This window comes from Plutella xylostella, chromosome 26 (assembly GCF_932276165.1).
Source record: "Plutella xylostella chromosome 26, ilPluXylo3.1, whole genome shotgun sequence".
Lineage (NCBI taxonomy): Eukaryota > Metazoa > Arthropoda > Insecta > Lepidoptera > Plutellidae > Plutella > Plutella xylostella.
Window position 1 is genome coordinate 486114 of NC_064006.1, and position 26732 is coordinate 512845.

General features: G+C 37.7%; 1 protein-coding gene across 2 annotated transcripts; it reads right to left on the minus strand.

Moving 5' to 3' along the window:
- Positions 1-550: 550 nt before the first annotated feature.
- Positions 551-25873, minus strand: LOC105387716 (facilitated trehalose transporter Tret1). 2 transcript variants are annotated; one of them, XM_048630618.1, is made up of 8 exons: positions 25722-25873; positions 22915-22958; positions 22459-22564; positions 20190-20269; positions 4747-4803; positions 3387-3547; positions 2764-2939; positions 551-1741 (listed from the first exon to the last, which is right to left on the minus strand). In XM_048630618.1, coding segments are annotated over exons 1-8 (1560 nt in total). In that variant the 5' UTR covers positions 25723-25873; the 3' UTR covers positions 551-806. The 2 variants fall into 2 exon arrangements, with proteins under 2 accessions (XP_048486575.1, XP_048486574.1); XM_048630617.1 differs by lacking the exon at positions 22459-22564 and having other exon boundaries at positions 22809-22958.
- Between the last annotated feature and the right edge of the window lie 859 nt (positions 25874-26732).

Sequence of the window (26732 nt, forward strand, 5' to 3'; positions counted from 1 at the left end):
AAGTCGGTATTTAAAGTATCAATTTCAGAAGTCTAGTTATTTTTATTGCAAGTATAAGCCCCGCATTGATCATAATGAGAAAGAGCCATATGCTTACTGAAAAGGTCCCATAGCGTATCCAGGGAGTTCTTAGACAACAGGTAAACAATCGTGCTGTACGTATATAAAAACCTGACAAATAATATTAACAAACAACTTTTCCGTTTCCTCGTGATCAGTTAGGAACTTACCCATGATCGGATTAAACTCAAACAGTGATCATTTGGGATTCCACCGTGACCCGGGTCCCAAGCAGCTACTCGCTATTCCCTCGAGGCAACAGTACTGTCGGTGTGTTATCTCGTTTTATTGAACTCCCATATTTTTTTTTCTATTCTCGCGTCCGGAAAATCGGCATGATGGATTAGAGCTTCAAATATTAACATTTTCTTTTTGATACATCCATTTATCGTACCATTTTCTGAGCCCCCAGGTTTTTGTCTACTTCGGAATATTTAAGTAACCTTTGATTTGTTAGGCCTATTTGTTTCCCGAAAAAGAAAGCGAGCGATAGAATTGAGCATTGTTTTATTATTATAATAAATATCTTTGTCATCTTGTAAATTTTTATAAGTAACTGCCCTTAATTTAAACACTTGTCGTCTTATTCTTAACTAACCACTACCTTATATAAATAAAATCACAAACACACAAATACAAATTTCAGTTTTTCAGCCTAAACATATTTTGGAACCTCATTCTTTTTGTAACGCACTCAAAATAAAATTAGTAACCAACTTATCCTACTACATCCATTGATTTCTGTTTCACGTTTCCGAGATACTCTCCACCTCTATCACATGTTTATGTTTCTTTCCCTTGTGGATTCCCTCGAACTCATCCTGAATTTCCTTTAGAGTCCTATTCTTGGTTTCTGGCACGAAGAAGTAGACGAAAAGTGCCCCAAAGATGCAGTTGACTGCGAAATGCCACAGCGTCCATCCAGGCTTGATCATAGACAATAAATTCTGGAATAGTTTGGTGACTCCGAACGCTAGCAGCCAATGGAATCCAGCCGTGATGGCCGTGGCTCGTCTTGTGACATTTGCTGGGAATATTTCTCGCAGCATCAGCCAGGGTATCGGCCCCACGCCAGACGCGTATGCCGTCACGTACATGCACAGAGTCAACAGAGGCACCCAGATGTGGTTGGCCGACTGAGAAGCCGGTATCTTCAGATGGTAGTAAATAGCCAGGAAGCCCGCAGTGACGCACATTGTCGCGAAAGAGAAAAGCAACAAAATACGCCTTCTGATCTTCTTCAAGAGCATAGTAGAGAAGTACGTAGAAGATACTAAGAAGAACCCAACGATGATCGGCGCAGTTTTGTTCATGGAATCGGAGAACTTATTGAATATCGTCTCGGCGTAGAAAAGGATAGGGTATATGCCGCTCATCTGTTGGAAGACCATGAGTCCGAAAGAGACAATGAGAGCTTTGACAGTTGCGCGTGTGTTGAACAGCTCTTTGAACGTGGCTTTGTTTCTGGCGTAGTTCCTCATCTGTTCCTTCAACACCTTGAGTTCTCCGTCCACGTCGTTGTCGATTCCTCTGAAGTACCTCAAGGCAGCTTTGGCTTCGTTGAATTTCCCTTGTGACATGAGGTACGTGGGAGACTCAGGGAGGAAGATGAAGGCTACGAAGAAGGAGATGGGGATGCTGGCGCAGAGGAATGACATCCAGGATGTTTCATGGACGAGACCTGAAAGAGAACATTCATACAGTTATTTATACATCCCACACGGCGGAACCGAGGCCGACATCGACGCCCGCATCAACAAGGCCCGGTCAGCCTTTGCGCAGCTCAAGCCCGTCTGGGACTCCTCCGTCATCGCTCGCCGCACTAAAGTTCGGATTTTCGAGTCAAACGTCAAGTCAGTACTCTTATATGGTTGCGAAACGTGGTTCGTAAGAGATGACCTAACAAGAAGGCTACAAGTGTTTGTCAACAAATGCCTTAGACAGATACTAAAGGTATTCTGGCCGCGAACCATCTCGAATACGGAGTTATGGAGACTGACCAACCAGAGGAGAATTGACTCGGAAATCCGGCTTAAGAAGTGGAGCTGGATTGGCCATACGCTGCGGAGATCCGAAGACCATCCACCCAAAATCGCCCTGACAAAGTGGGCTGCATCTGGCAAGCGAAAGAGGGGACGGCCAAAAACCACGTGGCGTCGCACTGTCGTGCAGGAGGCAGCCGCCCTCGGCATGAGCTGGCACGAAGTCGAAGGCGTGGCACAGGACCGGTCAAAGTGGAAATCTACACTTCGAGCCCTATGTCCCTGATTAGGGATCCCAGGACCTGATGATGATGATCGTAGCTCAGTTTTCTTAACAGACACTTCAAATAACCGATGTGTAGGAAGATTGCTTGTTATGCCAGGAGGCTTGGAGGGGCAGACGGCATAAACGAGGTTGTGGCATTTGCCAAACACTGACCATTGGTAAGCCAAAACTGACATGCACAAAGTTATTTTGAAAAAACAACAAGCCATTGCTTGCACAGAGTACCTATCTATACTGACTGAGTTAATAAAACATAGGCTAACCTAAGTTAAAACCAGACATTAAACACTAAAAGTTGCCTAGCTTTTGAATGACTGAGTAGGTTTCTAACAATTCGAAAAACCTATGATTCAAAAAACCAATTCGAAAATCGAGCTATTACAAACAGATACATAGACAAACAGACATAACTTAAAAACAAAGTCCACCACATACCAATAATATACCCGAACAGCACCCCACTAGTGAACAGCACATGGTAGAAGTTGACCAGCGACGGGAGTAGAACAGTCTCCGCGATGTCGGCCACGTAGGGTGGGATGGCCACGCTGATCGCGCCCACCGCCACGCCCGCCACGAAGCGGCCTACGTACAGGCCGTACACGTTTGGGCTGGAATCAACATGACAGTCAAAATACAAAGAAGAAAGTAGGTTTTTTAAAAATGCAGCTGCTACAGCACGAGCTTATTGACAACGTCGATAAACTCGTTTAATTTGTGTTCGTCTAATCACAGCGCCGTATTTATGACGTTTATCTACGTCGATTACAAACGCGTTAAGCGGCAGCTGGGACTTCATAGTCACACAGCCTAGACACAACGGTTTTTTTTTTACACCAAAGACCAGATATAACAAATATTGAACATATTAAACAAATTTCTGCCCTAGCTGAAGATTGAACCCGGGCCCAATAGTCAGAGTTACTAACAACTGGACCATCCGGTCACCGGACCGTTCTTTGGGTTAGGCTCTTCTAGTCATTTTCATGTCACTGAAAAGCTTTTCATTGATCATCACCGTGAGAAATACAACCATCACATAACATAAACCTCCTCACCTAGAAGCGACCAAGATCCAGGAGACCAACAGTGGCAGCGCCAGGTACAGCAAGGTCTTCTTCCGGCCGAAGTGCTCAGAGATGAGGCCGGCCGGGACCGCGCCCCAGAACGCGCCGAGACACAGCAGGGACGCCACCCATGACGCTTCGGACTCTGATATCTGGAGATGAAGAGTGGTTATTGGATGAGGGGATGATAAGGTAGGAAACCCCTCGTCGTCCCACTTGTCCAGTTTCTGCTAGCATTATCATGCAATCTATTGTTCCCACTACCGTACCACCACTGAACATTAGCATTTCACAATCCATAATCATAAGCAGCGTCGCTCGCCTTAAATCTCATGGAACTTGTAATCTGACAGATGTTTGATAGGCAAGAGACGATGCTTATAGGTTTTTAATTGCCAATGTGTCGGTGGTGGTACGGTAGCAGGAGTTATGAGTGGATTGGATAATAAGGCTAGGAGAAACTGGACAAGTGAGATGACTGTGGTACAATCGGTTTAGTATTGGGAGTGTTCACAGTTTATACTAGTTTTGCTCCTGTGGCTTTAAGCGCGCCTAGTAACGAGTGAGCAGTTGGCCTACTGGGAACTCAGCCTTATTGAAACATCTAATAATCCCCAAGGTCAAGAATTTCACTTTCATTCCCTAAACTAGCCTGCTGCTAATCCATTTCATTGAGCAGGAAAGAGTAAAAGTTACACGCGTCTTAAGATCCTTAAAAGTTCCACCCTTTCCTCTCACTTGATTGGCTTGTAACTTGAACAAAGTCGTGGTTCGCAGTTTAAATATACATACATACATATTATTTATACTCACGACTGTAATCCCCGAAAGGGTAGTCATAGCTTTTCGATGTACGGTGGCCTGCGCCTAAAAGTATACAGCCGGAGTTTTTAAAATAGCGATCCCTGATTATGAAGGGACCAGCTACATCTGTTATAAATCCGGGGACGTGTTGTGTGTAATGTGTGTAGCAGTGGTGTTTATGTGGATGTGCTTGAGCAGCATGTGAGCTTGAGATCGCTATTTTAAAAACTCCGCCTGTATACTTTTAGGCGCAGGCCACCGTACATATGTTGTACTCACATGATAGAGGTCGCCAGCCGTATCGCCGTTTTAACATGAGCACAATGCACTTAGGGTACACACACATCCTAGAATCTAGAAGATGTGCAGGTTTCCTCACGGTGTTTTCCTTCACCGTAAGAGCGATGGTATACATTGTACTTAAATTCCAAAGAACTCATTGGTACAAATCAGCGCCGGGGTTCGAACCCGCATCTCTGGTGTGAGAAGCGGGCGCTTACCCGACTGAGCTACCACCGCTGTAAACAGTTCAAATATTGATACTTACAACGAGGTTGAGGCTCTCCCGCGTCGCCGTGTCGTTACCCGGGACCTCGTCACCCACCTGTTGGGAATATGCTTCGTTTTAAAATAATATTAGATAAGTATATTAGTTCCAGCCAGTTACTCGAGCATTCGAGCCTTTGGCTGGGAAAATTGTAGCGGGACGAAAAAGGTTTTAAAATAGAGATGACTGGCACACTTGTGAGATTACATCTGGTAGAAATGGGATGAATTCACTCAGAAGACAAGATAATGATAATATTATTATATTAATAATAATATATATTCTAGGGTATATAACTGATAATTCTAGCTACTCCACAATAAACTATATATATATGTCGCAGTAAGATAGTTATAGCCGTAATATAGTTATGCCCCTAGGGATATGATTATACACCGGGACATACTTATACGAAAGCGATTCATTAGTATCTCACTAGGAATATAATTATAAAACGGACCAAGTTTAGTGATATAGTTATATTACTAGATTAAGTTTAGTGAAATAGCTAATAGTAATGACATAGTTATGTTCCGGTATATAATCATATCCCTAGGGATATAACTACGAGTATATTACGGCTATAACTATCTTACTGCGACATATAGGGTAACGTAACGTACCTTGGGACGCTTGTACCTCGGGACATTGATTGTATTTTAAAAACCGGCTAAATAAACACATTAAAATTCTACCCTAGGCATAGTATTTTACTCGCTTGGCAAAACTAGTGAGTCTCGTGATCATACCAGCATCGAGTGTGTGGTGAAGACAATATGAAGTTTTTTGGAGTCAAAAGTAGCTTTTGTATAGTTTTTTGTGTTGCTTTATCTCATTGAGGCATGCTCAAAATAAAGACATGGATGTCACGTATAACTTTTCAGTTATTTAATTTTATGACATGGCAATTATCTGAAAGATTCCTAAATTAAAAATAAAGATATTTAAATTTTGGTTAAATATTGCTTTTTTGTACCTTGGGACACGATTAAATTTGTACCTTGGGACACTGTTTCCTATGGCTTTGTACTATGGAAAATGCAAACATCTAAATAACGCCTTATATCTCTGTTCATAATTGTGCCAGAGTGAAACTAGACAGAAGAGAGATGCAGTAAATCAATAAGAACAGAGATATAAGGCGTTATTTAGAAGTTTGCATTTTCCATAGTACAAAGCTATAGGAAACAGTGTCCCAAGGTACAAACGTGTAACGTACCTTGGGTCAAAACAAGCATTTTTACTTTTATCTTAATTTAATAAAATCTGGCCACACTAACCCCCTTATTCATAGAAAAGTTACAAGACGTTTTAACTAATAAACTGTTTTGTCCCTCTCTGTCAAAGAACAAATTGTTCTTTGTTGGAGAGGGACAAAACAGTTTATTAGTTAAAACGTTTTGTAACTTCTCTATGAATAAGGGGGTAAAGCTTTAGCACAAATACTAGTGATAATAGATTATATATCCTACCGAATAAAGAAAATTTCACATTAATATCTTAGTTGTACGCTGCGATAGCTTCATTCAAAGTTGGGTTAGTCGAAAATGTCCCTAGGTACGTTACGTTACCCTACATATATTTGTACCTATTAATATTGTACAATTAGCAACACCCAAAAATATTATAAGATTAAGACGCTTCCTATACGAGAGTAGGTGATAACATATTGATAATTTTCATGAAAAATCTCAATAATAAACCACAATTCCGCCAAATGTTCGGTTCGTTTGCTTGAACCACAAAACCTTGTCCTACGCGAGGGTTTTCCAAAATAAACTCAATATATCTACTTTAGTCACGTGAAAGGAAAGTGCGTGCCGGCGGTTTCCTCCGGCCTTTCAATCAGAATTCATGCGATTACTTCACAAGTTCTTTTGAGGCGGTTGCGGGTAGAATAGAAATTCACATCGCCCTTTTATCGGTCAGCCACCTATTGCCGTGTCCGATTGGTAGTCCCCAGGGATTGAACCTTGAAACTCTTGTTCAGTTGAGTTAGAGTCTTGTTTGCGTTGGCACAAGGTGTTTACAGAGGACTACTGTAGGATGTGGTGAATATAAAATCGGTTGTAGGCCAAAGAGTAGACAAGACCGTTGGGAGTGATTGTGGTAATAGCGGTCAATTTAGTGCCGTGGGTTGTTGGGGTGAATTCTAGACCAACCAAGGCTTCAGATTTTCAAAATCGGTTTTCGTTTTAGTTTATTTTAATTTTAAACTAGCAGCTACCCACGAGTTACGGATTTCCCGTGGAGATTTGGGGATAAAAGAAACAGATGTCTAATTAATCCAATGTGTCAGCTTACTACATTCCAAATTCCATTAGAAATAGTCAAGCTGTTTTCCCGTGAAAGTCAGACACCCATCCATAATTACAAACTAACGGTCTTATTCATAAAAAGTTACGGGAGACCTATAGGCCTGCTATAAGCAAATGTCAAAAAAACTTTATTCATAAACGATCAATAGCGCTAAAGAACTCTCCAACTGATTCGTAAAACCTTGATATGCTAAAGTTGGCTGGACCCTACTATACACCTTCCGTAAACCTCCTATTGTACAAAAACATGGCGGCCGGTCAACAGCTGTTCTGCTTTATTGACGATTTGACATTTGTTGTGAGTTAATATTTGCTGAAAATAAGTTGCATGGTAACGTAAAAATTTAATTATTTTTTTGTGTGTTTTGGCTTGGCCACTGCGCCTTTAAGCCAACGTAAACTTTTTTAAGTGCCGCGCCGTGGCTAACATAGATAATAGAGATTGATAAATGAATGAAAGTTTTCGCTATTTTTGTTTATGGTTTCGTCAGACCGGCAACTTAATAGGGTAAATGTCAAAATGTTTGGTCTGTGAAATCTATTAGCATCACTATAGTTATTGAAGGTTTACGGAACGATTATGAGTAGAGATTTTTATGAAACCTCAAATAGGCTTAAAGTGTTCCGTAGCTATTGAGCTTAGTAAACCTACTTTAAGGTTTTTTTATGAATAAGACCGTAAGCATATTATGTAATAGATTTGATTTTCAAGAGAATTCAAAATGGCAGCCCGATTCAATAATTGCTTATGACTATGTTTATTAATTAAAGAACACGTTCAGCGTTCAACAGATGTTTAGGCGTTTGATAATGTTTAGGCCTGCTACATACCTTAAGACTGTGAATTGCCATGCAAAATACACCTATTTAGAAGTGTAAATGTGTTGTATGATAAAAAAGATACACAACTTTTCTTTTATTTGCCTAAGTACGTTGCTATTCTAATATATCATAGGCTTACACGTTTTCATGAGTAAGAAATACAGCAAAATTGAATATTTTCCCCATAAAACCAGTTATGACATCCTGTTTTTACTCTACACCTTACTATACTATGCATTCAAAATAAAACGTCCCCCAAATTACGTGCGCAACTTTTTATATCAATCAAAATTCAGCTTTATGTCTGTAAGAAAAAAGCAGATCTATCTAGAAAAATACAGATTTGTGGGGACTAGTCGTCAAAACGAAATGTAAAAGGCACTTTGGTATGAGCGCTGTTCAAACATATCTTTGTTTGGCTCAAATATTTTCTGGTACGGAATATAAAACGTTTTGAAACGGGAAGCTTTTTAAATTATTTTATTGTGTTCTATCACAAACGCACATGCACAGACACGTTATCTCAATAATAATTTATAATATAACCTACTGGTTATGGCAAAATATTATAGTAAAAGGTCATTTTGAATATTTGAAAGATAAAAGAAAAGAAAGATAAAACTTTATTTGACAATGACAGCATAGTACAGAAGTTACGTATAAATTTGCTGTCCGCCAAAAAGGCGTCCACTCAGCTATTGCAGCGACCTTGGCCACAGCCAAGGACACCGCGCTGGTGTTTCAGGGGAGGCCTCTTTAGTAGTGACGCACAATAACATTAAATATTAAATAAATATTTTTTGTTCTGCTTACGACTTTGGAAAACTCTTTAATAAAAAAGGATTTTTCACAGAAGTTATGTTGGTCAAGATATTTTTACCTTTTTTTTGTGAATTTCAAAAAGTCGTAAGTACCTATAACAAAATGGTTTAGGGCGGCCCCTTTTAGCTTACTATACCAACCACTTTTTGCAACATCCTGTATATTCCAACATCTGTAACCGCACTACTCTCGCTCCTTTGCGGTAGAGAGGTAAAAACTCCACCACTTGAGGGTTACTCTATACTGACAAAAAACGAACGGTTCATGACGTGCAATCAGCACGTTTAATACAAAGAGATAGAGCCGTGGCACGCGCAGCGCTCCGAAACTTTTTTTGTCATATACAGGGTGTTGCAAAAAATGTATACTAAGCCGATAAGGGGGTCATTCTGAACTTTTGTTCTACGAGTTTTGGAAATACGCGAAAAAAAATATTCGTTCTCCATAGTAAAAAGTCACGTGACCAACAAAGTTTCTATGAGAATGGTTTTTTTTGTGAATTTTCAAAACTCGTAGAACAAAAGTTCTTCAGAATAGCCCCCTGAGTTACCCCCTTTCAGCTTAGTATACCCTTTTTGCAACACCCTGTAGAGTGACCCGCTGTGCCTATGCCAAAGCCAATGCGGGTGCGAAGTTGCGCCGTAAATAATGTTTTCATTAACGGCGCGCGATAAATCATGGCGCGGGGGGCGGCTGACGCGCGGCAGCACGCGCGGTTCAGACGCCGCGGTCCGAACGCTAGTTTGAATTGTTTCTCTGTTGGTAACCCGTTTTCTAAACTACTTGATATACTTTGTTGTGAGTACTGTGACTATACGCTGCAGTGGCTAGATCCACTGCTCCATGGATCCCTGATGTCAGACTGCCATCTGACTGAAGCTATAGTGCCTGTAGTTTATGACCAAGTCGTCAGTTACGGGTCACTATAATTATATCAAGTAGTTTAGAAAATGGGTTACGTGTTTCTCTGTTGGTGGAGCTGGTGATTTTAGTTGGTCGTGGCGCACATTTGTGGAAATTACTTTTTGTCATGGCGCACATTTAATTTTGTGAAAATAACTTTGTATTCCTGTAATAAATTTAACTACCCCTTTTGTAAGTTTTCTATTTCCGTAAAATTTTAGTCAAAATCTTAAGCCATGATCAATTCTAATGCTAATAAAATTTCGCTATCAACATAAAGTGAGATTAAAGTACAGATATACTTAATAACTATTCATAACAAGTGAATATAAATGCCTGATTAAATCTACACTCAACATGTGAGATATTATAGAATCTTTAACCTAAAAGCCACGGATTAGTATAGAACAGTGGACTTTGCTACAACGATAATTATTATTTATATATTTAAACACGTTATTGTATAAATATATACACAAATTACACAGTGTAAAGTACAAGTTATGAAAAACAATACAAGTATATATATACAAAGGCGGACTTATCGCCTAAACGCGATTATTATTATTCTATTAGCGTTCTTTTAGCGCGACAAACGCAAGTCTGCAGGAAAATATTCTTCGCAAAGAAAACTGCCAACTCAAAGATTAGAAGAAAGAGGCAAAGTTGATGAATTTTAATTATGTACTTAGCAATATTGGCCAAGTCCAGGTAAGTTTTTGTCAAGTTCATCAAATTTACATTCAATTTCCTCAGAAGTTCAATGAGCTGTTTCACAATTTTCAGATATTATATTCACTACTTTTCAGATATCAAAAGCAGTTTTAAGTTTGTAGCTATTACACTCGCGAGTAATGAAAAAGTTCCATCTGCCATTGCCTTATAATGTCACTGGAACCTTTTCTTTGCTTGTGAGTGTATTTATTTTTTATTTTTATTTTATTTATTTGGTACACAAAACAGAATAAAATCATTACAAATTAAGAATATAAGCATTGAAGAACATATATCTAGATTTCATTCCAAAGCATGAATACACTAATCATATTAATATAAGGAACATGCTACATAATTAATTTATCATAATATCTATCAAGTGTTCATAATTTCATTCAATAGGTAAAAACAATTTTACATAATAATTTACAAACATATTTCAATAATTATAACTTACGATACAATTTAAATTTAATTAAAAATTTAAATCGATATAAAATTTAAAATGTAATAATACTGACAATATTCTATTCTATTCTATTAAATTAAAAGTAATTTTGAAAAATAAATAATCAAATTGACAAAATTAAATTTATAATGGCGTGCTATTTTGAAAGATTTACTTCGTTGTAAATTGGGTCTGTATTATTATTGAATTACTATTTCGTTTCCATATTTCTTATGATTTCGAGACCGGAAAACAGAATATCTACCATGTTATGTTCTAATCTATGAATAAAAAGATATTTGTTTCATATTTATGACTGACTCAGATGATTGCTTTGCCAATGGTATTTTTCAATACCTATAGACATAACTAACAATGTGTACGTATGGTACATAATATGCTCACGCTTACGACAGTAATCTCCAAAAGTCTATTCGAAGGTGACTCACATGCGTCTCACCCAATTTCGACAAGTTGCGACTTTGCTAAACAGCATCGCAGAATGAATCCTTTACTTATCCCTAAACTATAAGCACCTTTTCTAAGAAGTAGTAAAACGCCCGAAACGCGAAGGAAACGATGTATCTCTTATCTGAGACCTCAAAACGACCCTAAAAGCCTTATTTCTACGCACGAGCCGTAGGGGAAAGTGAAAAATAATGGGTAGTTAGCGCCTCGAAGTAACACATGTTCGCCCATTTCTTATACGTCACGCAGTAGCAAGTAAACGTGTGGTGGTATTTACTCACTACCTATTGTATGTTGTTTTTAACACCCGAAGGAAGAAGAGGGGTTTGTACATTTAACAAATTTCATTGAAATTGATTCAGCCGTTTTAACGCGAAGAGGTAACAAAACATACACTCACACACACACACACACATACTCAAAAACAATCACCTTCATAATATTAAGTAGGATTACCTTCTTTAAGATTACGATAAAGGCACATAGCAAACTGAAATGAGAGAAAGATATACTTTTGACGACCGAATGGTGTAGTGGTTAGTGACCCTGACTGCTATGCCGAAGGTCCCGGGTTCGATTCCCGGCTGGGCAGATATTTGTTTAAAGACAGATATTTGTACTCGGGTCATGGGTGTTGATATTTTTATTTAGGGTGTATCTATCTATTTATTTATTTATTTATTTATTCATCATCACACTACATAGCATTATAGTTTAAAAGAAAAACCTTAGCGCTACATAGAGGCACTATCTATGTATCTGTGTATCAGTTGTCCGACACCCATAACACAGGTTCTGCCTACCTTGGGTTCGTATGGCCGTGTGTGAGATGTCCCACATATTATTTATTTAATTTATATACTATAATAGTACAGTCCGTCTATAAAGTCCTGATAACGGAATTCATAAGTAATATAAAAAAACATAGAGACAAATTGAGAACCTCCTCCATTTTTCGAAGTCGGTTAAAAATTTATATAAAGACCGTATTTTAGTTTATCTATTAGGCGTAGGTATTTATTTAAGCACAAATCTGTTAAAAAGAGAGTATCAATCGGTATTTTATTTTTAAAAGGTATTTATTTGTAGGTAAATAACTGATAAACTCAAAACTCAAACTCAAACTCAAAATTTTTTATTCATCGTACAAATATAAAATTTTCTGATGAACGTCAATTTTTACAAATTACTCTCCGTTCGGATAAGGGGGGGCTCTTTCTGTCTAAGGAGAAGAACGGAGGCAAGAAACTCCTGAGCCATCTTTTCAAAAAAAAGACTTAAAACTAGTTGGTATACAATACATATAAGCTTAATAATTATTATTATAATAATATGAGCAGAGCTAACTACTTATCACAGCCATGCATTAACGTCCTCTAAGTAATCATCAATTTTATAATAAGCTTTTTTACTGAGTTTCTCTTTAATGTAACACTTAAACTTATTCTCTGGCATTTGAGCAACTTCTGCTGGAAGCTTATTATAAAATCTAATACAGTACCCTAAAAACGATTTATTAACTTTCGCCAGACGCATCGCTGGAAAAGCCAGCTTATGCTTGTTCCTAGTATTAATGTCATGATTACTGCCAATTGTATCAAAAGTTGAAATATTCTTTCGTACATACATTAAATTGGAAAAAATGAACTGACATGGAACTGTAAGGATGTTAATTTCTTTAAATAGTTCTCTCAATGAATCCCTGGAACCAAGTTTGTATATAGAGCGGATGGCTCTTTTCTGTAATACAAATATAGTTTCAATATCAGCTGCTCTACCCCAAAGCAAAATGCCATACGATAATAAGCTGTGGAAATAACTAAAGTAAACTAATCTGGCGGTTTCAACGTCGGTCAGCTGTCTAATTTTCCGTACAGCAAAAGCTGCGGAGCTCAACCTTCCAGACAATTTTTCAATGTGAGGTCCCCACTGTAACTTTGAATCTATAGTCATCCCAAGAAAGACAGTATCATTAACTAGGTCCAATTTATTCCCATCTAGAATAATGTTAGTATCGCATTGTCTAACATTCGGCAGTGTAAATTTAATACATTTCGTTTTCTTAGAATTCAATAGAAGATTATTAACGGTAAACCAATCGTGTATGTCAGATAGAATTGAATTAATTTCATTAAAATTATTTTCTCTTCTTTTAACTTTAAAAAGCAAAGAAGTATCGTCAGCAAATAAAACTATATTAGTCAATTTTTCAACCATAAAAGGCAAGTCATTAATATAAATGAGGAATAAAAATGGTCCTAGAATAGATCCTTGAGGGACGCCTATTTTTACATGAGCCCCCTGTGATTTAGTATTGTTAATATCGACCCTTTGTTGTCTCTTGTCTAAATATGAAGATATCAAATCTAAAGCCTTTCCTCCTATTCCATAGTATCTAAGTTTCGAAATTAAAGTCTGATGGTCTACACAATCAAACGCCTTCGACAGATCACAGAAGACTCCAATAGCATCGTGATGGTCTTCCCAGGCGTCAAATATGTGCTTAATCAACGCAGTACCGGCATCGGCTGTTGATTTGCCTTTTGTAAAACCATACTGCTGGCTATGAAACAATCGAGCATCATTGAAATGCAAAAGCATCTGACTGAGTATGACCCTCTCAAATATTTTACTCAAAACTGGAAGAACCGAGACAGGCCTGAAATTTGCAGGGTCCTCCATATCCCCACTTTTGAACAGAGGTATAATTTTACTAAATTTCATAAGATCTGGGAACACACCTTCAGCGATACATTTATTAAAGATGTTAGCTAAAATTGGGGCGATTTTATTAATAATAGAAAGAACAAATTTAACTGACATTCCCCACAAGTCTTCAGTTTTCTTCATATTTAATGACTTAAATGTTTTTATAATAGTTAATGTATTAATATATCTGAATTTAAATTCCTTATCGGTTGAAGGTGCGTTCTCCTTCGTCAGGGTTTCAGCTGCTGCAGCCGAAGAATCCAGGTTACACGTAGTCTCTAAAGGAATGTTCGTAAAAAACTCTTCAAAGACCCTCGCCACCGCATCATTCGATGTTATAATGTCATTGCCTACCTTCAAAGATAAATTTGTCTCGCGTGTTCGATTCTTCCCCGTTTCGTTATTAATAATAGTCCAAACGGCCTTAGATTTGTTAGCAGAGTCTTTAATCTTGTTATTAATAAAAATTGTCTTCGCACAGTGACAGACACATTTATACATCTTGCTATATTTCTTCACATAAGATTGAAAGTCAGGTCGGAGTATGAATGTTTTCATCTCATACAGATCATATAATGTCGCCCTGCTTTTGCGAATACCCTCTGTAGCCCAGTCACAAAATTTAATTTTATTGTCAATCAAAACTTCCTTCGTTTCAAAATTACTCTCAAACTCATCAGCTATTATCTTAAACAAGTTACTATACATCTCATTAGAATTGCAATCTAATTTAACATTCGGAAGTTTTTCGTCTAGTTTCTTCAAGTAATTGTCAATTTTCTTTGTAGTAATCGGTCTGCATCTCACCTTAGTTTTATTTGTCTTGTCAGTGTTTACTAAGGTAATGGTCTGCCCACTGTGGTCTGACCTCAGACAATTAATCACACTACTGTCTTTAAACTCACAGTTACAGAATATGTTATCTAGACAAGTGGCTGACGTGGGTGTAATTCTAGTTGGTTCCAGAAAAACATTAAAAAGATTAAATGATTTAAAAAGTAACAACAATTTCGACCTATTAGGAGAGTCACCTAATAGGTCAACATTAAAGTCACCACACACTATTACTTCCTTTTTACTATTGGAAGCTAACCTTAGAACATCCTCCATGACAGTCTCAAAGGTAATAAAATCACCAGTAGGTGGCCTGTAGGTACATACTATTATATACTTATTAAGCTCTGCACATGAAATTTCTATATGGTGTTTAACAGAAAGAGCAACTATATCCTTTCGTTCTTTACATTTACAATTTTCTTTAAGAAATATAAGTGACCCACCATGCTCGTTGATATTTCTGTTAAAACAGCTTATAAGTTTGTAATTTTTTAATTGGAACATCATTTTATTCTCGTCTAACCAATGTTCTGTGATACATAAACAATCAATGTTAAATTTTTCCGAAAATAGTTCTATTTCTAACAATTTAGAAGAAATACTCTGAATATTCTGATGTACCAATTTAAATTCATTCTTAAATGTCTTGTCCTTCGATAGTTTTGAGCCGAGAGAGCAGTGAACTGAATCAATCTTTATATCAACGCTATGATGCTCTCCCGTTGTCTGAAAATCTAATTTAAATCTACTGTACTATTTTCAGTATTACTACTGACGGTGTCAATAGGGACACAAGTTTTCTTCGTTATAATGCTTATAACTGAGTTAATAAGAGGAGCTACTTCTGTAGCTAAACGTCGTTTCTGATTTAAGGACAGAAATAAACTGTCCCAGGTCAACTTAAAATTATCTACATACAAATTAGTATCAAAGAAATTGATACAGTCAGATTTATAACACGCATTGTACATATTTTTATTTAGGCTACATGTCATATAATTGTATTTGTCAGGCAGTGTGCAAGAATAAGGAAATGCACAAACAAATATATGTTTTGCAGGAATGCTTTCTAATATAGCAAAACTTCTATTTATATCAGAATTTGACACACCTAAACGAACTGAACTTACGGTGAACTTAGAAACAAGTGTTAGCGACGGATTCCTGACTCTCTGAACTTTGTACCGTTCTTAATATCTAAGAAGTAAAGGTTACATTTGAACAGCAACTTTTGTTTCATCATCCACCGTAGGGTTTCGAGAGATGTAGAGTCTTTGATTAATAATATACGAGCATTATGGTGTGTCACATACAAAAAATATAAAAACCGAAATATTGTTTGCATTTTGTTTTAGTACTTACTCCGCATTTTGTTTTCTGTCAAACCGTTTTAAGTCTAACCTAATGACAACCATTGCACCAATGAAAGGTCTTCGCACATTATAACAACTCAACGGCGACTCGACTATATGCTAGACATTGATATTTAAGCCCTGTGACATATCTTCAAGGTTTAATTTCAAAAGATGACATTAAGCCCCTGTTCCACAATGTCTGGTTAGTGGCTACCTGTGAGATAAAATACATGCTGTCACTTTCTGTTATTATTTTTTTGACAGTGACAGCATGTATTTTATCTCACAGGTAGCCACTAACCAGACATTGTGGAACAAGGCCTTAGGGTCCAGCCACAGCTTTCAGCGGTGCGGGATGAGGTGCGGCGTGAGGGGCGGCGGGCGGTGCGGATTGCGGTGGTATGCCACAGCTCGACATTTGTTTTGGTCGCGCGTTGGCTAGTCCGTCCACTTGATGCCGCCGCGCGCGCCGCTTTGAGCTGTGGCCGCCTCGATACTCTCTAGTACATTTGTTTCGCTCGCACACCGCGCCGCCCGCCGCCGCGCGCACCGCGCCAGTCAACCCGCGCCGCTAGCCGCGCCGCATTTCGCGCCGCGGCTAGCTGTGGCATACTTCGTACGTTGTCTAGCGTTTGTTTTCGGCGCTCACCGCTAGCCGCGCCGCTCGCCGCGCCGCACGCCGCGCCGCAATTGGCTGTGGCCAGGGGGTTAGTGTATGATGCGTAGGCCACTCCTTGTACACTACTTTATAATCATTTTTGAAATTAAACGTTGAAGATATGACACAGGGCTTAAATATCAATGTCTAGCATAGAGTCGAGTCGCCGTTGAGTTGTTATAATGTGCGAAGACCTGAATTAAGTCACAAATCTTTTAACCAGACTATTTCAAAATAAGACCTTAGTAGTGGAAGATAGGTGTTAATTGTCGAGACGTTTGTACTGGCACTCCATCTCGTCCGTACATCGTTAATCTAAGTAGACAGTCCTCGAAGTAATTACCTTCCTTTGTCCATTGACACGATTTCAACTGCCTTTTTCTTTCTTCTTCAGTTGAAGTAGACCCGTTATACGAGTATGCAACAGTTACAGTTGAAAATTAGCTCCTACGCCGAAAAACTTAAGAGTTGTTAAAATGCAAAAATGTTTTCCTTTAGAGAGTCTGTTATGGCAGCTTTGTATGGAAATAGCTTTGTATAGGAAGTTTGTAGGGTCTCTTAGGGCTGCTTCTTTGAGATAATACCTATTTAGAACAAATCCCGTCAGGTATGCTCAAGGACTGCATAATTTGACGATTATTTTGGTTTTTTTTTCATAAACTCATGGAAGTTTGTAAACGTTAAAGTTAAGCGTCTTCCTGTTGGCATCGCACGCAACGGACGCATCGCATTCAGTATTCTTTGTATAGAAGATCACACAAGTGCGTCCACTTCATCGGCATTGCCTACAATACCTAAACTGTCTAAATTTAATTAGATTACATTTAATTTTAAGTATAGTTGTCTTATGTTTTTTCTCTTTTACATTTGGTAAGCTACATAGTTAAGTAAGTACCTAAATGCTGTTTAATTGCTTATTTGCACTAACTGTAAGCTAAGGAAGAGCGGTGCTTCCTGTCACCTTCCTTCCTGAGGCACCAATCACGTTTAATGTATACATGTTCGTATTTATCGCAAATAAACATTTTTAAATTTTGTTTTTTTATTGAATTGCCGACGCTGCGCTGTTTCTCCATACATTTATGACAATCCGTTTGGTTCGATACGTACGATACCAATAGTTGGACGCTTACCTTAAGGACTTAGCTGACACCCTTGATTGACACATAGGCTACTTTTTATCACTGAATTCCCACGGGAAAACTTTTTGAGTCAAAGCAAAGCTCGCGGAACAGCTAGTAATTAAATAAGTACTTAATAATGTTTGCACCAAAAGTGGTGATTACCGCGGACTTATGTCTCGAAGTAATTGCCTTCAGTCGTCGTAACGTAAGAATATAACCGCCAGCCGTATATCACGGGGCGAGTGAACCGTCGTTACAGGACCTTCGCCTAATGAGGACCCACAGTATACAGGGCTGATCATTTTTACAGAAATATACCAGGTACCAGTAGGTACTTGCTTGGTGAATTTTGTTTTAGAATATCGAGCTAAATGAATGATTATTTAGTGCCACTAAACTCTTGTGACACATATGGCCCTACCAGCAAAACTTAGACACATGATAAACGCTGTGAGTTCGCTGTCAAACGAATTATAAATGTGTATTTTTTTCTCTTTAAACAACATTTTTTTATAATTTTTCTCTCATTTTATAATTTTAAAAATAGCAGTCTAAACTCGAATTGAAACTTGATATCCTGTCACAAACACAAAGATTCGCGAAAAACTTACAACCTCTCTCCTTCGACAGTGGATGCAAGGAAAATAGTAAGAGACACCGAACAGTACATACATCTCAAAGGTGGCTGAAGCTGCAAATAGAATCACCCTGTGCATACAAAGGTTTAATATAAAGGCAGTTGTGTAGAGTTGAGAATGTATTGCGGGTGGGTTCTGTAGTTATGTACAGGGTGCTGTGCAAGTTTACTTGCGTATAGCAAAGCTTCTCAAGAGTTGAAGCCTTAGGTGTTTACTTTGCCATTGTTGTAAAAGAGTTAAGTTACTGTTTATACAGGATGGGATTTTATAAGTGCCACGTGCCTAATTATTATTTATATGGAGCTTTAGGTTTAGTAGGTGACATGGTTGACAAGGATGGTGCATTGGTTAGTAACTCTGAATTTTGTGAAGATGGTCCCGTGTTCGATCTTTACCTGGGACAGATATTTACCCTTGTATATCTAATAATGATGATGTATATACTTGCTTACATTGGATGTGACACACTCTTAGGAGAGCAGAATAATTTCAAAAATATCAACGTAAAAATACTTCGATCGGAATCCGAAAAAGCATTTTATAAAATATTCATTCCTGTTGTACAGTTTTGGGCCAAGTATCAAAACTGTTCACAGCGATGACAACCAAACTTATGACAGTAGCGGCTTAAAACTATTTACAAATTTACATATTCACACAGAACGATCGAATATAACTCTTGTTGCCAACAGTGTAAAGCTTAAACTGAATATATGATTCATTTTGCACGACTCTACTTCAGAATGCTAAATTTTCGCTGTATACTGCAGATATTTTGATAGTTTATTTGGCCATGTTTCAGGTTTTTACAAACTAAAATGATCGCTAGAACTGGCTACTGGTATTGAAATAAAGGTATAAAAACTGCAAAATATTTGCACTTATTCTTTTTACATCACTAGTTTGCATATTAAAAGAAGCATTAAAGTTTTTCCACTTCGCTCCGGTTGTCAAGGATGTTAATTTAAAAAAGTAAAAAACTGCTGTTTTTCCTTAAAATCGGTTCGATTTGTTTCGTGTCTAGCGACATGACGCTCGACAACAAGTCCATAGAAACACATAGAAACCAGGAGTGCCGTTGGGACACGTTTGTCGCTGCAACGACATTTCGTCGGCCGCCTGTTGGCACCTTTATTCCTACATTGCAGTGGCGGTGCGGTACATTATTATTATGTCGCAACTTTTTCGGAATAATACGACGCGGACAGGTCGTTATAAATTTAGTTTATAAACAGTATATTTCTGCTTCGTTGGGAATTTTGACATAGTTTCTGAATAATCCTGAAAACCTGCTTGGTGGACGTCGCTTACGCGTGTGTTGTTAACATTTAATATTGTTTCAGGTATTTAATATAACATAGGTGCCTTCAAATAAGTCAGTAAGTTCAACTTTAAAAACCGTTATAAGTAATATTTTTAAATAATGAGCTAGGTTTGGAACTAATTTGGATCATCATCTACATTGTGTAACTTCGATCATAAACCCGACGACCCGACGTCGAATAAAGCTGCTCGCATATTTTGGATCAAATTCAGGTAAGTTCGTTTGTTCATAAATTACTACCCAATATAGATAGTAATTTTTTGGGTACCCTATGTTGCTCCAAATGTATCGTTCACTCACCCTGTCTCGCTGGATAAGGATTGGCAGAGCTGATGAGGACCACGCCACGCAGGCCCCAGCCGCCAGCGCGCCCAGGTTCACTGGAAATAGATGACTACTTGTAATTATAATAATAGGTATATTTGGGGACGTCTCACATACGGCCATCCGATGCCAAGCAAGGCAGAGAGTAATATGGGTATCGGACAGCTACATACATTTTAACACAGATACATACTAACTAAGACACGACGGACATCGAAATTTTACATTTATGGTACCAAAAGTATACGAAACAAAAGAGTATGATTTTAATGCAGGGTGTTAAAAGCGGTATGGTAAGGCGATGTAGCCTGATTTTCGTTTGAACAAAATGACTCCCAATAGTAATTTAGATTGTATTGTGTACATAGATATTTACAGTTTCATTAAATGATAGTTCAATAGTAATAATAAAGTGTCAAAATTTCAATGGTAAAGCGGTTTTTTATAACAGTTTCTAACGCTAGTCTTGTAGTGTTTGTTATCGACACGCTAAAAATACCTAATAATTTCCAAATAATACTAGGTATGATCTGTTGATTCAATTTATGCTATACTTACGATGCCGATGCCGAACGGTATCGTTTAACCTAGATACCTACAATTTGTTATTTTCATTAACATAAACAAACTAAAAATATCAGATGTTGATTTGCAAAGTAATTGTTTATCAATGGTCGTAAAACTTAATGGTATGTTTTAAATTAAACAACAGCCGATAACGCATCTTGTAAATGTTACATCTTTCTTTAGGTAAATACATAAGATTGGGCGAAATTAATGTTATTTGACCTTACTGATTTATATTTTATTTTTGATAATGTTAGTGAAAAATTACAACTGCATAATAATATGACCTTCGTGTAGATTTAATCCGTTTAGATTTAATTTAGATGATAATCCGACTGGCTAATCCTTTCACCACGGTGACTAAACTCTTGTCTAGCACTAGATTTTTATCACTGACACGATAAAAAGAAGAATATTACCTTTCATCTAGAGGTAAACTAAATTTAGCTTGTATCATTTTTCGTTAAAAGCTGACTGCTCGGTATAAGTATTTCGTTATTTCAAACGCACAACTTGTCAGATAGTAACAAGGATAACATATTTCAAAGCCAGGATAGGACCAATAGGACCCACGTAATGGAACGAAAGATTTAACAAAGTAGAAATGTCAAAGAAAACGAAGATCTCAATAAAAGTTTTCCAATCGCTTCAAACACTGCGATCAGCAATAAAAATCCCAAGTTTTATGCTGCCCTTGACATAAAGAATGAACCTAGGTGCTTCGTGTAAAACTAGCCCAGCAAGGAATCTCTGTCTGTACTCATGAGTAATGAAAAAAATCAGTGACAATAGCACCAAATTACTCCTAAACGAAAAATAGTAGCTTGACGAAAAATGACGCCGTCTGCAATATTGAAGTATAATTAACAGCGCATCAGAATATAACCAACAAACACCATCAAAACATTTTGATCATACTCTAATTGAAATGTTGTAAATACTTGGGATCATTTTTGGTGTCGACATTTTCTAAGTGTAACTTTTTCATTGCTCGTTAGTCGGTTTCGGTGCCATTCCTGTCCTGATTTCTATGCAGAAGTTAAGGGTAAAAATGCTTTATGGCCTATATAATTACGTTTTACTACTGTTCAGTCAATTATATTTTTATTGATTTAAGTCGAGGTCGTTAGCTTTATTGGGGGTTGAGCTAATATTTTTGTATCAAGCACCTTTTGTAATATTTGAACGATTTTGTTACTTTATGAAAGTTATAAGTTAGCAAAACTATTTTTAACTGGATTTATGGTCAATGTAGATGCTACAGATCGTATTTACACATTTAAAACCATTGAGTTTAATGATATTTACGCAACCTAACCTACATAGGTAACCTAACCTAACCTGAACCCTTATAGCAAAGCCACTAACCGATCCCATCATAGTGGCTATATACAACATTGGTAAGTATAGGTATACAGCTTCGGTCACTATATACTGCTTCGGTCGCTATATACATATACTGATTCGGTCACCTTATAACAAAGCTACTAACCGGTCCCGGTGGCTATATACTGCTTCCGTTGCTATATAATACTTCGGTTACCATATAGCAACGCCAATTGGCTCTATACTTCGGTCGCTATATGTATGTATACTGCTTCGATCGCCCTATAGCAATGCTTCGGTCGCTCCCGGTGTCTATATACTCCTTCGGTCACCTAATAGTAAAGCTACTAACCGATCCCCGTGGCGATGTACTGCGTGGTGATGCCCGAGGTGTCGCGCTTGATGTCGGGCACGGTCTCCAGCCTCTTCAGCAGCTTCCCGTTAACGCGCTCCGGCGCCTCGCACTGCGAGTCAAACCCTGGACTTTCTGCATAGCAGTGAAGGTCACTAACCACTAGGCCATTCTGTCACCTAAAAGCTAAGCTATCCTTCGATCTACTATGAACAGATTCTACTTTGGGCAGATTCTACTTTAGGCACATTCTACTTTGGGCAGATTCTACTTTGGGCAGAATCTACTTTGGGCAGATTCTACTTTGGGCAAATTCTACTTTCTTGACATTTGTCTTGTCATCTACTCACCGATCCCCGTAGCTATGTACTGCGTGGTGATGCCCGAGGTGTCCCGCTTGATGTCGGGCACGGTCTCCAGCCTCTTCAGCAGCTTCCCGTTGACGCGCTCCGGCGCCTCGCGCGGGGAGCCGCCCGCCTCCGCGTCGGTGCACGCCGCCACTGGGGGGAGAATGGGAGGCTTTTTAGTTTGTGCCTTGAAGAATATATCAAAAAATAAATAAATATGTGGGGACATCTCACACATGGCCATCCGACCCCAAGCTAGGCAGAACCTGTGTTATGGGTGTCGGACTACAGATACATAGATAGATACCTAGGTACATATTAAATAGATAAACAACAACCAGACACAAGGCAAACACAAATGGTCACTACACGAATGTTCACCCTCGGCGGGATTCGAACCCGCGGCCCCAAGCTTCGGAAGTAGCTTCACTACCGCCTAGGCTACGGTGCCGTCGCACTATGGCACTATTATACGCAGAACTAGCGCTGACAGTTATTTAAAAATCATAGCTTTCGTTTGAACTTTCGTTGCAGTAACATGATTATAATGGAACGTCAATCAACATGATTGGTGGAACTTTTTCATTTCTCGTGAGTTTAGTACAAAAATATATTTTTTTATAATTTAGTTCCATTGCATATAATTTATAAGTAACATGAATATAATCCCCACTAATTACAGCTACTCGCCATTATAATACACTCACGGGCAATGAAAAGGTTCCACAGAGAAAAAATGCCAAATTACTCCTAAGCGGAAAAGGCTAGCTTAATGACGGACGCCTTCTGCAATATTGAATTGCATTTAACGGAGCATCAGGATATTACTAACAAAAAACGGTAATATTTTGTTCAAGTTTTAAATTAAAAGTTTGAAAAAAATTGTTTTGTTTGGTGTTGAAATTTTGTGAGTGGAACGTTTTCATTGCCCGTGAGTGTAGGAACCTATAAATTTGTCAAGTGCCAAATCTTTTTAAATTTATAGCTGTAAGGCTGAAAGAAATCTTTGAAACTTGCATACAGCTACTTGGATTCGGTACATCAGTTCCCCCATTACCAAAGAACTTAGGTAAGTACTTGTACTTACAAAATTAAATTGCAATATTTAGATCAAACCAGTCGCTTCTCATTCAAAGCTCAAGCTCATACAGAAGGTACATTCGCGTACAAAAACTGCAACACAGTAGCGAGTACAATCACAACAAAATATTCAATGTCCGCGTTCCGAGCGAACTCGCACAAGACGCCGCAAATTGCAAGCTTTGCCGGTGGACGCAGAGATAGGAATGCGGATAGAAGTGGCAGGTTAAATTGGCAAAAGATAACCTACCGCGCGGTATTGTTACAATTTAAAATATGGTCTATGGTATGGTCTTAAATATTCTTCTTTGCCTGTTTCATTTGATGCTTCTTTGTCGATGGCAAGCATTATTACGACCAGTAGATAAGGAATTTGATTCAAGCAGTTTTGTGGTTTTTAAAAGATTTCCCTTGTTAATTCAAAGATGCGATAATAAGTACATTTAACTAGAACTTTACTACACATGAATAAGTAAGCTTACAATAAAAAACCTTGGTCATTTACGCTACAAAAATACAACAGTATCGATTACAAAGTCAACGCTCTAATAAATATTTTACGACGTTGACCTATTTTGGGCATTCGATAATGTGGATCATGCGACGACAGCGATATGTTTTGGTATTTAGAAACAAAATTGACCTTGAGTTTATTTTAAATAATACAGCCCTGAGGAAAACCGGATTATTAAGGATTATGTACAATTGTACACATTATTATTATTTATTAATTATTTTATTGCACAATTTACAGATGTAAAAATTTGCAGTCAGATGGACTTAATGTTAAAAGCTTTTTTTGTCAGTCAATCTGCAGGAGGTACAGAGAGAGAGGAAAGTGCATAATATGAAAAAAATGCAATTTAATATTAATATGATTGCATTTTGGCAATTATTATGATATTGACGTAACTATACCTACAATATTTTGGAATTCAAAGTACGTAGATATGCACTTATTGTGATATAATAAACAATCATCATTGGCCACAGCATCTATCTAGATCTAGATGATTGTTGCAGCGCTCTTGGGTTATGAAGTTATGAATTACGACGGCCGCACCGTCGTTGATGGCTGTACAGTCCAATCAATAGCAGCACGATAAACTATAGTATGTGAAAAACATAGTAGTGTGTCAATTCTGTCGTGTTCCTAGCTCTACCCGCAGGTGCTAAGCTCGCTGCGGAATACGCGATGTAGAGTTCTTACTTAGAGCCACCTACATACATTTTATCTGTGATTCTCTTCTCTGTGTTTTGGTACACATTTTGTAACATTTCTTTAATATATATTAAATTAGGTATACTTAAATAAAATTAAACGAGATAAAAATAAAGTAACATAGGAATTGTTGTATCATTCCTTGTTGGATAACTTTAAACTATGTAATTTAGGAACACGTAAGTACATGTCATTATTTCTATACACAATAAACTTACACATTTCTGATTTGGCAACTGTCTTAATTTCAAATAACATAAAACATAATAAAAATTGAAAATATTTTTTATCTATTAAGGTAGGTAGTTAGGGAGTTTTATAACATCTTGATATTTAAAGGTACTATTTTAGTTTAGGTTTATTAGTCGTAGATCACATTTTATTCTGTTTTATTTAATAAACACACGTACATTTCTTTAAAAAACATAATAAACGAGCTATCATCGATATAAAAGTGCCCTATTTTATTAGTTCTACTACTAGCAAACAATAATTCTATGAAATCACATATCACGCCATCCTATTTGTAGGTCACAGCTCAGAGCAATCGCAATCTTAATACCTACGAAACAAAGTCCAAAGTCACTGCACACAAGAAACAAATGGAAACTCACTGTCAAAACTCCCTTTTTAAGTACAGCCACCGCCAAAAGTACACTTGAGTTTAAAATATATATTTTTGCATAAATAAAAAATAAATAAAGTAATTAGTCAACGCATCACACATCTAGTGTTGACACACTCGGTAACTTGAGTAAGTTTATCTTGATTAGAGCAAACGCTACAAAAATAAGATGACAGGGGTTATCAAGTTTACAGTGTAAGGAGCCGCGGTCCACATCGAAGTAAAAAATCTTGGCAATTTATAAGTTTTCAGCAAACTTTGGACAAGAAAGCAAGTCAAATAAGCAATTTTCTATGTGTATCTGTCTGTGGTAGTGTATCTTCAAACGGCTGAACCTATTTTCGTTTTATTTTATTTAGGATCGCAGTCATCGCTACACTAAGTGTTCTAAGCCATGTTTCATGAAAATTGGTTCTGCCGGTCAAAAGTTATGCTTCTTTTAGTATAGGAAGTCGGGGATTTTTTACGTTGGTTCGGTTATAGCATTTGATATCTTGCCGTTCCACTCCTTATCATGAACATCCCACTGACGCCATTCACTTTTTTTAACAAACCCTGTTTTGTCACTTTACAATTTCGTTAACAGACGGTTAACTATAAACATCCAGTCAGAATCCCCCGCATGCAAGTCACTTGAACTCTCGTGTAACCCACTTCCAAGTAGTTTAATCGTCAGATTCAAACTCGACTCAAGTCCGATCAAACTAACCGAGTTCCTAACTAAAGAACAGCAACAGCCATTAAAGAGTCAATAAAAATAAGCACTAGCACAAGTCAGTTATAAAAAAATAATAGTTGTTGTTTTGTTGTTGGTTAGTGGGTAGGTATTCTGGATGTTGCAAATATGTATGTAATAGCGATATTAAGTTAAAGGCACTACATTCAGATAAACAACGCCCCTAGGATTTTTGATTGCTAATTTGTTGGTGGTGACTGTTGTTGGTTTGCAAATCGTTTTTTTACCCTTGACCAAAAAGAAAGGTGTGTTACGTACCTGTGT

Coding starts and splice junctions, on each gene's coding strand:
- LOC105387716 (XM_048630618.1), bottom strand. Junction 3,548..4,746: donor GGGAGAGCCTCAACCTCGTT/GTAAGTATCAAT, acceptor CTTCATCTCCAG/ATATCAGAGTCCGAAGCGTC. Junction 2,940..3,386: donor TGGATCTTGGTCGCTTCTAG/GTGAGGAGGTTT, acceptor TGTTGATTCCAG/CCCAAACGTGTACGGCCTGT.